The sequence below is a fragment of the Vombatus ursinus genome, unplaced genomic scaffold, assembly GCF_900497805.2.
Source record: "Vombatus ursinus unplaced genomic scaffold, bare-nosed wombat genome assembly UNPS02014770.1, whole genome shotgun sequence".
NCBI lineage: Eukaryota > Metazoa > Chordata > Mammalia > Diprotodontia > Vombatidae > Vombatus > Vombatus ursinus.
In genome coordinates this window covers 34,682,684-34,697,475 of record NW_020954548.1, presented here as the reverse complement: position 1 = coordinate 34,697,475, position 14,792 = coordinate 34,682,684, and the positions used below count along the sequence as shown (strand labels likewise).

General features: G+C 38.4%; 1 protein-coding gene across 2 annotated transcripts in view; it reads right to left on the bottom strand.

Annotated features, from left to right (window-relative positions):
- The window catches only part of IFT140 (intraflagellar transport 140), a 176,913-nt gene that overhangs the window by 112,552 nt on the left and 49,569 nt on the right, over positions 1 to 14,792 (bottom strand). For both annotated transcript variants that reach the window (XM_027862737.1, XM_027862738.1), the window contains exons 12-14: positions 10,293 to 10,384; positions 4,689 to 4,816; positions 1,429 to 1,546 (exon numbers count right to left, since the gene is read on the bottom strand). In XM_027862737.1, the coding sequence (XP_027718538.1) occupies positions 1,429 to 1,546; positions 4,689 to 4,816; positions 10,293 to 10,384 (338 nt within the window). The remainder of the gene's footprint in view (positions 1 to 1,428; positions 1,547 to 4,688; positions 4,817 to 10,292; positions 10,385 to 14,792) is intronic.

Below are 14,792 nucleotides of genomic sequence, written 5' to 3'. Positions count from 1 at the left end.
GTGCCACTATGTTCCTCAGTGTTGCTGTTAGCACGAGTACATTGCCAACAGATTTCCATACATAGTAACATATGTGTCAATAAGTGACCATACTAATTGCAATCCTGCTTCCACTGTGTCCCTGTGACTCCATAGAGTGACTGAGTGATTGATTATCCTCCCACAGGGAGGTGTGAAAGCTGCTTGACTCCTACCAGGATTGCACTGTATATGTAATGATCATCTACATAAATTTCATATGTACAATAATTTCCCTTTTCATTTGTCAGGTAAATATTTTTAAGAGTTATACTTACACAAATGAAATTTTTATAATAAATACTAATATATTTTTTTCACATTTCATTGCCTGAATAAAAACTGTTTATTGTTGTTAAAAAAAAAAGTTCAACCAACATAAAAAGAGCTTTGAGCACTCCTCAACTAGGAAACATTTGAACTCTTAGATGAGCAAAGACATATGGCAAAGAAAGGCAAGAGTAGTTTGGCATACCAATTTGTAAGACCTAATGGAGAATATTAGTGGAAGATTTATGAATAGTATTGCCTCATAAAAGTCAAAATCAGTGATGGAATAAGCAAGTTTTGAGAAAGCTTGGTATGGGCCCCAACAAAGCAAAGTGCTAAAAAAGCATTAAAAGGATGAAACTGGAAAGAAGACAACAAAGAAATGAATGGTAGAAAAGATCTGTAAAGATTTCTTTCTTTTTTTCTTTTTAATGAATGAATGAATGAAAAGGCATTTTTAAGCACTTACCATTTCAAAGCACACAAACATAAAAGTCCCTGCCCTCAAGAAGCCCAACTCTAACTGGGAGAGATAACATATACCAGTGACTGGTGACCTGATTTCCGAATTCACAGGGATGGTGAGTTGAGCCATAGAGAAGCGAGAGTATTGACACACTTAATGATTTCTAAAACAAAATCTTCACCATCAAAGAAAGAAGAGACGCTACCACATTTTTCTCTACTATCACATTATTATGCTACATCAGGAAATAGAAATGGTAGTGGAAGAAATAAAGATTAGCAGGACAGCTAGACCAGACCAAGATGACACCATTTTGAAGAAGCTGAGCAATCAATTCTGAAAGTAGGGAGGCACCAAGGACATGGAAAAAATGTGCTAAAGAGACAGAAGAGAGGAGGAAAGAGGAGAGGTAGGCTAGAAACTGAGAAGAGGGTTGAAGGTACAAGAAGTGAAATTAAAAGGCTACAGATGAATGAGAGGAGTTGGGAGAAAACAAGATGCAAAGGGGACATACAGGAAAAGGCAAAGAGAAAAAAGGAGGTGAAAGTCACATTGAAAAAGCAAGAATATAAGAAGCAGAGATAAAGTAAGAGATAAAGATGGGCCCATTTCCTCATGTCCCTTCCTCAGAGGAATGAATCCTGCACTGAATCCACTGTGGCCTTGGGCCTCACCTTGTGGAGGAGGATGCTGATTTTGTTACCATTGGAGTTACATTTGATGGAGGAAATGCCGCCTATGCCAGGAATTAACTCTGCCAGGTTCTTGCAGTTGCAATGCACTTTGGCCTCTCTGTGGAATCAAATAAAATTACTTCAACACAACTGTTATTATCATGTGTATTTAATATTCATTACTCAACGATGGGTAATACAACTCAGCAGATGAAGAATGCCCAGTGTCTATACCAGGACACTAGGTAGATGAATGATGCACAGGCCTAACTTACCAGTACATTAGTTCTTGCAGACCCTGAAAATGCCTAAGGGCTCAGATCTGAATAGGCAGTTGGGAATAGGCCACTCTGGGAAATGGCACCATGTTTTCAATGGCCCCAAATCGCCTCTTGAATCAAAAGCTCACCTTTTAAGCTTTCAGAGCAGCTGTAGAGCTGTTCTTTCAGAGCAGCTGTATAGCTATACCTCATGGAATATCAGTTTTCTACAATATATAACTGAAAATCGCCCAAAGGGAGAAGTACATGGTGGGTGTGAGCTACCAAGAACTACACTGGACGGGTGTAAAAGATAATCAGAAGGATGTAGGATCAGGAAAGAAGATGAACTGGCTTTGCAGCAAGAGTGAGAGACAACCATAGAATACCCTGTAGGCTCCACTGGTGGCTATGCAATGTCAAGGGATCAGAAGGCACCATGGCATAGTGGACAAAGTGCTGGGCATGGAGATAGGAAGACTTAAGTTCACATCTCAACATTTTATCAATGATTCTGGGTGTGTCACTTAACCTTTCTCATCCTCCATTTCCACAGATGTAAAATGGGGGTGATATGTACAGCATAACCTCATAAGGTTATTGTAAGGATTAAATGAAAGTATAAATGAACACTGTGTAAATCTTAGAGAACTTTATATTTTATTATCATTATTATTAGAGGAAGGAGCTCAGCAGGGTGGGTTGACACTCTATGGAAGATTTAAGGCAGATCACAGACAAGAGCTGCACATGATGACCAGGGAGGAGGGAGTATCCGTGTTGAGAGCACAGACCCAATGAAGTATCCAAATTTTAGGTCACAGAACAAATAGCTGTTCATCTGGATAGTGTGGGCCTTTTTTTCAATTGGGCTAGGAGCCTGTTAACAAATCAATTTTTAAATACTGAGTGGGGGGCAGCTAGGTGGCGCAGTGGATAGACCACCGGCCCTGAAGTCAGGAGGACCTCAGTTCAAATCCGGCCTCAGACCAAACACTTGACACTTACTAGCTGTGTGACCCTGGGCAAGTCACTTAACCCCAATTGCCTAATGAATAAATAAATAAATAAATAAACAAGCAACAAATAAATAAACAAATACTGAGTGGCAGCTATGTGCCCACCAACATACCAAAATCGGAAGATAAAATGAGTTTATGTTTAAAACTGTAATGCCCATCCTAAAATGTGGCATGAAAATATTCTGTGTTTTATCTTTCTACCCTCAAGGATATCTCACTTCTCTGACATAAAAACTAATAGCTTAAAAACCACATTTATATCTGTTTCTAAAATTACAGCTAATTAATAAGTGTCAGATGATCTGATTATATCATACTCTATAAGAAATTAGATATTTATAGATTCATACATGCAATTACACACTCTTGTTCTTAGAAGAAATATAAAATGGAAAAGATAGAAAGCAAAATTAAGGAAAAAATAAATGGGTTATTATGCTGTTTTAAATATAAAGATGGCTGCATGGTGGAAGCAGTAGTGTCATACTCAAATAGAAACGAGGGCCACTGATCCCTGATAAGGATACTTCAGAGTCACGTGTTGACTTAGTTTTAAAACGCAATTATTCTGTATTTTATTGTATTTTTATTTATTTTGTCAACTATTTCCCAATTACATTGCTCAGGAGGACCATGGACTGTGTGTTCAACACCTCTGGTAGTGGAAAGAATGCTCAATCTGGATTCAGAGGACCTGGATCTAAAGACTGGCTTCTATGTACTCCCTGTCTGACTTTGGACAAGGGACTGAACCTGACTGGATTCTCTTTCCTTTTCTGTCAACCAGCTAGGAGTTGAACTCTGAGATCCCTTCCAGGTCTAATCTTATGATCTATTAAATCTATACTTGGGTTATTTTTCCAGTAGGGATAACTTTATCCTTATCCAGTTTTTTGTCTCTGTCACTTGTTGTCAACAACAGCAGAAATTCAGAAGATGAAGGTGAGTCAGGAGACTCTCCACAGTCACAGATTTCTAACCCATGATTGTGGCCATGTTAGTGCTGAGATAATTAGAATGAACAGTACAAAAGCCAAGTATTTACACAACATGCAAACCTTGCCCAGAATCTAAGCACATATGTAGTATGTTAAGCTAGAAGTAGAGATCATTCAGTCCAGTTCTCTCAGGCAAGCAGCTAGGTAGCCAATGGATGAAGTGCTAGACTTAAAGTCATACTAGCTGTGTTACCCTGAGTAAATCACTTAACCTCTCCCTGCTCCATTTCTGTCATCTATAAAATGAGGATAATAATAGCAGCTATCTTGCAGGGTTGTTATTAAGATCAAATGAGATATTTGCAAAATACTTTAAAAACTTTAAAGTGCTATGTGAACTCTTATTATTATTTTTCAGATCAGAAAACCAAGGCCCAAATAGATTAGGTGATTTGTCCAAGACAGCAGTTAGCTAGTTCACAAAACAAGAACTAGAACCCAGACCTCCTGACTCCTAGTCCAGGATTATTTCCATTATATCATACTGGCTCTCTGTCAAAGTCTTAAGATTATCTCACACAGGTGAAAAGATTAAGAATTTAAGCTAAGAGGCAAAAATTACATAGTAAGCCAAAAGTGGCTCCAAAAACTGAAAGATCTGTTCCTGGCTCATCTCTCAGTTTTTTCTCTCCTGTCTCCTTGTTGTTTGGTCATTTTCAGTAACGTCCAACTCTTTGTGACCCCTTTTGGGGTTTTCTTGGCAAGGATACTGGAGTGGTTTGCCATGTCCTTTTCCAACTCATTTTACAGATGAGGAAACTGAGGAAAAGAGGGTTAAGTGACTTGCCCAGGGTCACACAGTTAGTAAGTGCCTGAGGCTGGATTTGAACTCAGTAAAATGAGTCTTCCTGACTCTAGGCCCAGCACTCTATGCACTATGGTGCCACCTAGCTTCCCTGGTTTATCTCCCAGTTTTTTCTGTCCTGTCTCCTAAACAAGTTCAAACACTATATAAACACTTATTTGGGCATTGATAGTACCTTCGGGAGAGATCAAAACTTTTAAAGTGAGCCAAGTCTGTTCCTACGACCAGGAAATTCCCACAGACATCCAAGGAGCATGGGTTTCCCTCTGTCTCCGAAAACATTAGCAGCTGTTTGACAGTTCCCTGAGGAAAAAAGTAAAAAGAAAAAATCAATGAAGGAATTTAAGGAAGGGTGCTTTGTATTCTTATCAGTCAGTCAGGAAATTCTACCTCATTTGGTTCTCTAGACACGTGGTTTTTACTGTTAGTGTTCCACACGGCTATGAGAGTGAGACTAAATACTTGGTATGGGAGTGTGAATATGACGTTATCTTTGCAATTTAAGGCAACTCATTCCTCTCCTTAAAGATTAAGGTGAAGGGAAGCAGCTCCTTTTTAAGTTGACTGATACTATTCTTCAGAGTTCATTTTAATTTGACTCAAGGGCATATGTGTGTTTTAACAAAGATTATTAGAAAGTACTAAGAAAAGGGCAATTACATATTTGCTTCAATTTCTTTTAGCATTGGAGTTTAATTTAGGTTCATATTGTTCCAGCCATATTCATGTATGTTTCCTATGATCTACCAGTATGAATGGATTTGAAATATAATTGTTTTTGAGAGAGAAGAAAATTTTTTTTAAAAACCTACTATATCTCATTATCCTTTATAATGCCTATTTTTTAAATAGTATTTTATTTTTTCCAGTTACATGTAAAGACAGTTTTAGCATGCACTTGCTGAAATGTATATTTTAATATATTAATATTTTCAGAATGAATAATTTTGAAAATGTCATAAGCTGATAACAAAATAAATAGAACCAAGGGAGCAATCTACATAACAGCAATACTGTAAAGACAAACAACCTTGAAAGCTGTGAGAACTATTCTCAAAACAATGACCATCCATGACTTCAGAAGACTAATGATGAAGCATACTATCTGCCTCTTGACAGAGAAGTAAAAGATTTAAGATGAAGAACTTTACTTATTACTTTACTTATTTACATAAAGCTCTCTCTCTCTCCGTATACAGCCAATGTTTTACTGGATTATACATATTTATTACAAGGAATTTGGTTTTTTTCCCCCTTTTCTCTCCTTTTTTAAGTTTTAATTTCCTTTTTTATTAGTAATTCAAGCACTTTTTAAAGATTAATTTTTAGTTTTCAATATTCGCTTTTATAAGGTTTTGAGTTCCAAATCTTTCCCCCTCCCCAAGATGACATGCATATAGGCTGACAGAGGCTATACAAGTATAATCATATTAAACATATTTCCACATTAATCATGTTGTGAAAGAAGAATCAGAACAAAAGGGGAAAACCACAAGCAAGAAAAAACAAACAAAAAAGGAGAACATACTGTGCTTCGATCTGCATTTAGACTCCATAGTTCTTTCTCTGGATGTGGACAGCATTTTCCATTGTGAGTCTTTTGGAATTGCCTTAGATGATTGCATTTTAGCATGTATTTAAAAAAATTTTTTGAATTCCAAATTTTCTCCCGCCCTCCTTAAGATAGTTAGCAATTTTAATATAGGTTATACAATCATGAAAAACATATTAGTCATGCTATGAAAGAAAAAAGACCAAAAGAAAAAAATTACAAAAAATTAAAGTGAAAATAGTAGGCTTCAATCTGCATTCTGACTCCATCAGATCTTTCTCTGGATGTGAACAGCATTTTTCATCATGAGACCTTTGGAAATGTCTTGGGTCATTGTATTGCTGAGAATAGCCAAGTTGTTCATAGGTGATCATCACACAATGCTGTTGTTACTGTGTACCATTCTCCTGGTTCTGGTCACCTCACTCAGCATCAGTTTACGTAAGTCCAGGTTTTTCTGAAAATTTGCTTATTCATCATTTCTTATTTTTCCATTACATTCATATACCACAACTTTAGCCATTCCCCAATTGATGGGCATCCCCTCAATTTCTGATTCTTTGCTACCACAAAAAGAGCTGCTACAAATATTTTTGTGTAAATAGATCCTTTTCCCTTTTTTAAAAAAACCTCTTTCGGATACAGACCTAGTAGTGGTACTGCTGGATCAAGGCACATGCACAATTTGATTGTCCTTTGGCCATAGGTCCAAATTTCTCTCCAGAATTGTTGGATCAGTTCACAACTCTACCAATTAGTGTTTCAATTTTCCCAAATCCTCTCCAACATTTATCACTTTCCCTTTTTGTCATATTAACCAATCTGATAGGTATGAGATGGTATCTCAGAGTTGTTTTAATTTGTATTTCTCTAATCAATAATGATTTAGAGTATTTTTTTTCATATGACTATAGATAGCTTTGATTTCTTTGTCTGAAAACTACCTGTTTCTATCCTTTGACCATTTATCAATTGGGGAATGACTGGTATTCTTTTAAATTTGACTCAGTTCTCTATATATTTGAGAAATGAATCCTTTATCAGAGACACTTGCTATAAGAATTGTTCCCCAGTTTCTGGTTTCCTTCTAATCTCAGTTTGCCCATGATTTTAAAAGAATCTTTTGTATGAAGTTTTGTAGTTTACTTAACATAATACATTATCTTTACATTTTATTAATAATAGATTTTATCAGGTTTTTTTTTTTTTTTGCAAAAATTACTATATTATTTATGCAATGTTCCCTCTCTGGGCTGGTCTCCCCACCCCCCAGCAATGACAGGTTGGGTCCTCAAATGGACGGCTACCACCATTCTCAGGGTTCTAGGGATGATCCTAATACTGTAGTTCATTAACTCTTATTTGTATGTTCCCCCTTAACATTCAGCCAATAGATTCAATTAGCTCTTCATAAAAGCCAAGTACTCAAATGACTTAGCAAGAACAATAGTTAAAAAGATGTTTTCCCCAAACCTGAGCTCCAGTATCCCACAAATCCACACAGAGTCTGTGAACGGAAGAGTTGATATGAACTTCAAGAACAACGGTAGTGAAGCATAGATTTTGGGAACATACAATGGTCATGGTGGCTCACAACTCTGTAACTGTAGGGCCTCAATGGTCTTCTTTTCTGGGGGGTTCTCATACAATTCTCTTTGGGGCATGTTGGGAGTGATCATAAGTCCCTTGGCTTTGCTTGGTAGCTCCTTCCTTGAAGGACACAGCCTCTCGGCTGGATGGGCAGCCACTGCAGGGTGAGGCCAAGCATGTGGCCTGTCTACCCGCTGGCATTCCCCTGGGCTCATTTGTTTCTAAGTGAGGCCAGGCTGGGCCCTCAGATACTGGGTAGATACTGCCAGACTGGGACAGGCAGGACAGAGAGGTGCTGGCCTGCAGCTTCCCTGGCTGGGTAAGACAGATTGCTCAGTCGCTGGGTTCTTCTCAAGGCATAGTTTCTTTGCTGAATGGGTCCATCTGCCGGATTCTCTGGGCTCAGTCTTCAAAGGGCAGCAGTGGTCTGTATGACCTCGAGTCGGTGACTTAGTTAGGTGTTACAGTTCTTTTTTCAGCTGGAATGTTACAAGACGCTTTTCAGCAAGGCTGATGACATTTGGCCTAGGATTGGCAGAAGTCAAGCTCCTCTTTCACCTGTTCTGAAGGTGGGGGGCTTCAGGCAGGGGGCTTGAGAGGTCTAGCCTCTCCTATTAAACAAACCTTCATGGTCAAAGGTAGCTTCCTTCAGAGAGGGATTCCACTTTACCCCAGGTTTCAGACTCCTGTTGAATTGTTCAAGCCTCAGACTATTTCTAGGATAGAGAATGCTTGGCACCTGAAAGAGCTTTCCTTTTCTATTTTAATGCTTGTTTTGCCCGTTAGAGACATTCAGCCTTCTTGAAGTCTAAAAGAGAAACACCATTCTATCATCCTTACACTTAATGAGACTATCATAAAAAAGAATACTATAAAAGCCTGTGATTATCGTGGTAAGAAAAATGTATCAGTGATAGGTACCTAATAATTATCACATAAGATTAAGTGACCCACTGATCTTCCTTCTCCAGACTGCTATACAGTGTAGGCTGGTTCAAAGGGAATACAATATCAGGAAGATGAATAGAGGGTAACACGTCAATTAAAAACTCTGGGTAAGCTAACATTTTCCAAGAGCATTTGCGGGGAGGAACTAGAAGTAGTATAAAGCAAATTGGGGCAGTCTGGTTCCTACCATGGCTAAACTAAGGCTTCCACAATGTAAGACATACAAATTCTCATGATGCCAAATTGTCATCTCAAGAGGTTGTGAGCCTCTGATGGTCTTTTTTCCACCTTCTAAAAGTAGAAAACCATATGTTGTCCTTCCAGACAAATGATCAAATGCTATTTGGTATTAATAAACCCTGCTCACTGACTTAGCTTTTCATAATTTTTACCTATCACTTCTCATAGGTTAGGAAGACAGTTTAAGTATAACATGTTACAATTATAGGAATGGAGACTAGAGAGGAGATCCTGGCATCTGATAGACCCACCAAACTCTGCGATCACCTCAATCCAATGGGCAAGCGCCTCAATGTAAAGGCAGTTAGCATCTGTCAGCGCATGGCTACGTCTGTTGCTGCTCCATATGGCAGTGAGGGTCAAACGTACTCCGTTACTGCCCGCACTTTAATGATGTATTTTGTTAAGGGTGGAGGGCAGATATGGGAAAAGATGGTTGGCCCTGCATGCCTGTGAAGGTTCAGATATGCATACAGAAAGCAACCCCAACCATGGAGTTTAGAAGCAGCTAAGGGCATAATTGACAGAGCATTGGGCTTGGGCAACAGAAAGACCTGAGTTCAAATCCTGCCTCAGATACATCACTTAACTGCGGTCTGTTATAATTTCCTCATCTATAAAATAGAGTTCATAATAGCACTTACCTCCTAGGGTCATTGTAAGGATCAAATGAAATCATATTTGTAAAGTGCTTAGCACAGTGCCTGGCACATAGTAAAAGCTTAGTAAATTATTGTTCCCCCTCCCCCAACCTCTTTTACTCCCTCAAACATTGCCCTTTCCTTTAAAAAAGGAGCTGTTTCCTTCAAACCCCTAGTTCTGACACATCCAGAATTCAGCCTCTCTCTTCCCTCCAATTTCTCACCGGACAAACAAAGCCAGACATTCTGTGCTCGGCTAGAAGCACCAATTTAAAGGATACTAGTTAGGGGTTAGCAGAGGGAAGACCCACTTTAGAAATGTTCCTACTTAAGGGTCAGAAGATATCTCCCCTTCCACTAGAAAAGGTTCCAGCTCTAAAGCCAACTATACTTTCAATCCTGACATTTAACTCTTTGCAGAAGCCACACAAGCTACAGGTGACCTGGGGCCCTTTTACCCTCCTATAATAATCTGCTAACCAAAAAAATGTTAAGAAAATGTGGTCATTTGTGTTTTACAAAAAGCAAGTTTCTTGTGCAAGGCATAACTACGCAGCAAAGGTAATTTTATAAAATCGCAGGTACAAATTAATGATGAATGGATGTAAACTATAATTTACTAAAAAGAAATAGACGTTTGTTTTGTCTAAAGCAGTCACACTGCATACATTTTAAAAACTGAAACATGATGAAGTGAATTGGATATGAGAAGATATAAACAAGGTTTTGGTACAATTCAGAAACAGGCTTCTATTCTGTCTAAGACTCCCTATCAGCACTTTCCACTTCCATCTTATCAGCAATTTACCTGCCAAGTGCGAACTTGAACTCGATTTGGCTCTACTGTATAAACACTTTCTTCATGCATTGCCAGCACAGGAGACTCACATAAGAAGGAACCTTAAAAAAAAGAAACAGTATGTTAGAACTCAGATGATTCATTAATCAAAATGTCTGTTTATTTTTCCTTTGAAATATGGTGCAGTTACAATGGCATTATCAATCAGTCAATCAGCCTCTCAGGTATGGACTGGATGAGATGATCTTTAAGGTTCTTTCCAACTCTCAGATTCTATATTTCTATTAGAATTCATTGAAAATTGCTAGGTGTGGGGCAGCTAGGTGGCACAGTGGATAGAGCACTGACCCTGGAGTCAGGAGAACCTGAATTCAAATCCGGCCTCAGACACATAACACTAGCTACGTGGCTCTGGGCAAGTCACTTAACCCTAATTGCCTCTCCAAAAAAAAAAATTGCTAGGCATTATAATGGATATTAAAAATATATAAGAAACGCTCTACACCTTCAAAAATAAGATAATTGGGGTGGTAAGACTAATGTACATGAAAGAGAAAAAAACACAAGGTGTCATATAATTAACTGAAATAGATTCAACAAATATTAGTTGAGTAACTACTACATGCAGAACATTTGGGTAGTTCTTGTGAGAAATTATGAAGATGTCATCCCTAACATTATATGATATAAACCATCTGTTGTGTGGTTTATGGTAAAATTCAATTTAACAAACATTTATTAAGTGCATAGTTTATTTTTGGTACTGTGGCTAGAAGGGAGAGATGAATGTGTGTTGCAACATCTTATTAAGATTTCATGGCCTAAGTGTGCTTGGATAAGAAAGGGAGCAAAGCATCTGGAGTAAAAGGAAAAGCATGAGCAAGGACAGGCTTAAACAGACAGGAACATGGCACATACAGGGGACAGTGCTGTGGTAGGAACAACTCTTGTTTTCGGCAGGAAAGGCTGGTCCTTTAAGTGAGCAGGGAGGCCCTTTTGCTTACAACAGTGTGTGAGGGGTGGGTGTAAGTGGCAGGCAGCAGGATCTAGTGGATAAAGCACAGAATGTACATTCAAGAGATTTGGGTTTGAGTCCCAGCTCTGACACCTGCCAAGCCATTTTATTTTTCATTATTTATTTATTTATTGCAAGGTAATTGGGGTTAAGTGACTCGCCCAGGGTCACATAGCCAGTAAGGGTCAAGTATCTGGTCTGAGACTGGATTTGAACTCAGGTCCTCCTGACTCCAAGGCTGGTGCTCTATCCAATGTGCCACCTAGCTGTCCCCCCACCACCTTCCCTGCCAAGGCATTTTATCTCAGTAAGTCTCATAATCAAGGCATGCATCTGGTTTTCAAAGCTCTAATTATTAGGAAGATTCTCCTAGAACTGAGCTAAAATCCATCTCTCTGCAACTTCAGCTCACTGCTTCTATTATGCCCTTTGGAGCTAATCAGAAGTCTTACCCCTCTTCCAATGATCACCCTTCAAAAACAGCTATCATGATTCCACTAAGTTTTCTCTTCTCTTGCCTAAACATTCCCACTTCTTTGAAATGATTCTCACACGACATGGACTCAAGTGCCCTAACTTTCTTGGTCACCCTACTAGACATAATCCAGTTTATCATTGTCTTTCCAAAAATGTCTGCCAGAAATAAACACACCATTTCAGACGAAGTCTGATCAGGGCAGAGTACATGCAGAACTATCACCTCCCTTATTCTGGAAAATGTCTTTTTTAATGGTGCATAAAATCACATTAGTTTTCTTACATTCCATGTCATACTGCTAATTTACATTGAGTTTGCTGTCCACCCAAACCACCAGATCCGATTTTCTTTCCCCACAAAATTGACCTCTCTTCCAAACTTCCCTTTGTCTACTGAAGGCACTACCATCTTTCCAATTTCCCAGGTTTGTAATCTGGTTTGTCCTCAATGCCTCACTCTCCCTTAACCCACATTAAGTCAGTTGTCAATCTTGGCACCTTTCTCTTGGTGATCCCATTAGTTCTCATGGTTTAAATATCATCTCTCTATAGAATTATAGGTCTATATATGCAATATGGTCTCTCTCCTAAGCAGCAGTTCTGCATTACCAACTGCCTATTAGACATTTCAAACTGTATGTCCTAGAGATATCTCAAACTCAACATTTCCAAAAAAGAACTCATTATCTTCCCCTCCAAATCCATGCTTCTGAACTTCTCTATTTCTCTCAAAAGAATCACCATCCTCCTGCTCTCCCAGTTTTGTAATCTCAGTGTTATCCTTGACTCTTCACCCTACTCACTCCATCCATCTAACCAGTTGCCAAAGATTGCTGTTTCTTACAACATCTCTCACATTTGACCTCTTCTCTCTAGTCCCCCATCACTACCTGGGTTCAGGTCCTCAGCAGCTCTCATCTAGATGATTACAGCACCCTATTAAGGAATGGGTCTCCTGGCCTCAAATACCCCCTACTCCAATTCATCTTTTACATGCCTTCCATTAAGTACAGATCCTCTGCTCAAATAAGTCCAGTAGTTCCTTGCATATCTAGAATAAAATATAAATTCCTCTCTTTAGCTTTTAAAGCTTTTCATAAATGTCATCCCAACCTATTATTTCAGCCTCACCAAACATTATTCCCTTTCTTGCATTCCAGAATCCAATGAAACTGGCCTTTCCTCAGCTCCCCACACTGGACCCTTCATCTTCTGTCTTCAGGCCTTGTCGTGGCTCTCTCTCTTGCCTGGAACTCACTCCTTCCTCATTTAGGTTTCACAGAAGAACTTTCTTCCTTCAAGATGCAGCTTAAGCACCATCTTTTACATGAAGACTTTCCCGATTCCCTTTACTACCAGTGTGCTCTCTCTCTCTCTAACGACTTTGTATCTATTATCTTGATATTTACTCTGTATATACTTACAGTTGCACTTGTACTGTTACCATGTAAAGCTCCTTACGAGTTGGTGTTGTTTCATTCATCGTATCTGTATCCCCAAAGCATAGCACACTGCCCAGCATATAGGTATTTAATAAATTCTTGTTGCCTGATCAGTTGTCTGGCCATACTTCCCCCAGCTACCCATGTTGAACTTTCACAGATGATGCTTTGAAACTCAGTGGAGAACTTTCCAATTATTCCTGTTAAATTTCTTTTTTTATTAGATTTGTCCCAAATTTCTAGCCCATGGAGATCTAGGACCTGGCTCTGGTGTTCTCAATGTTCGCTATGCATTTTGGCTTTATGACATTTGATGATTAGATAATCATACTAACTATGCCTTCATCCAAGTCATTCATAAAAATGTGACACAGCACCCATGTATAAATCCAGATCCTTAGGTTCCTACATTAGAGCCTTCCATTCAATTTGGCTCCAATAAAGATGTTTATTTCAATCAATTCCAAATCCATCTACTGCCCTCTGGGACCAAGCAGAACAATTTTAATTTCTTTTTAACTTGCCTTGAAAGTGATTGTAATGTCCTCACTAAGACTTCTCTTCTACAGGTTAATAAACACTGGCTGTTCCTGTAACCATTTTGTGTATGGCAGAGAATCCAGTCCTCTCACTATCCTAGTTACCCTTCTCAGGACAAATTTACTCTTCAAGCTGTCAACATACTTTCTAAAATGTGCCACCCAGAATGGAACTCTCCTCAGAAAATCATGTTCCATGATTCAGAGTCATATAGCTATAGAAAGAAATAGTTATTTTAAAAGATGGGTTTTTGTGGTAGTGAGCAACTTGGATTACTGAAAATCCTCCAAATAAAATCTGGCCATATTTCCTTCTCATACCCAATATTGGGCCCAGGTCACTAACTGTATCTGTCACTAACTATCTGTAGCATATTTTCAAAATAGATATATCCTAATGGACTAATCACTAACTCAAAGGAACAACCACATGCTATAATCTGAGCAATATTAATTTTTCATCTACTTTTTTTTAGTATGGAAGATTAGACCAATATCTTTTAAATTAAATTAGTTTGGTTATGCCAAATCAAATAAATATGGATGTCACTGAAGACACTAAATGCTATTCCAAGATCTGGTAAAGTTAGTACAATGTCATTTGTGATTAGAAGGATTTGAGATCCTTTCTATCAGTTAGGATCTATTTGGATTTGGCTTAGGATATCCTCCATGATATTATTGGCTACCTTAGGTCAATAAGTTTTCCTATTTTATTACTTGCCTGATTTATCCTCAACATGGATACACTGGATACACATGGAGAATATTCTCAAATATTTTATAAAGATAAGACAGTAAGCTTGTGTTTTACTACTTGCTGCCTTCTTAGTCACCTTTCAAAAATCACCTGAGATCTTCTCTTTTGGAAAAGATCTACTTTTGAGGTCTTGAAAATCAACTCCTGTGTGCCTCTACCAGCTCATATTTCTTCTGCACATATTTTGTTAGGTCCAGATGCTCTTCACAATTTTATCTTAAGTGCCATTGTTTCCTCACAACAGATTCCAAAAAGATATGACAGGTTAAAATAATA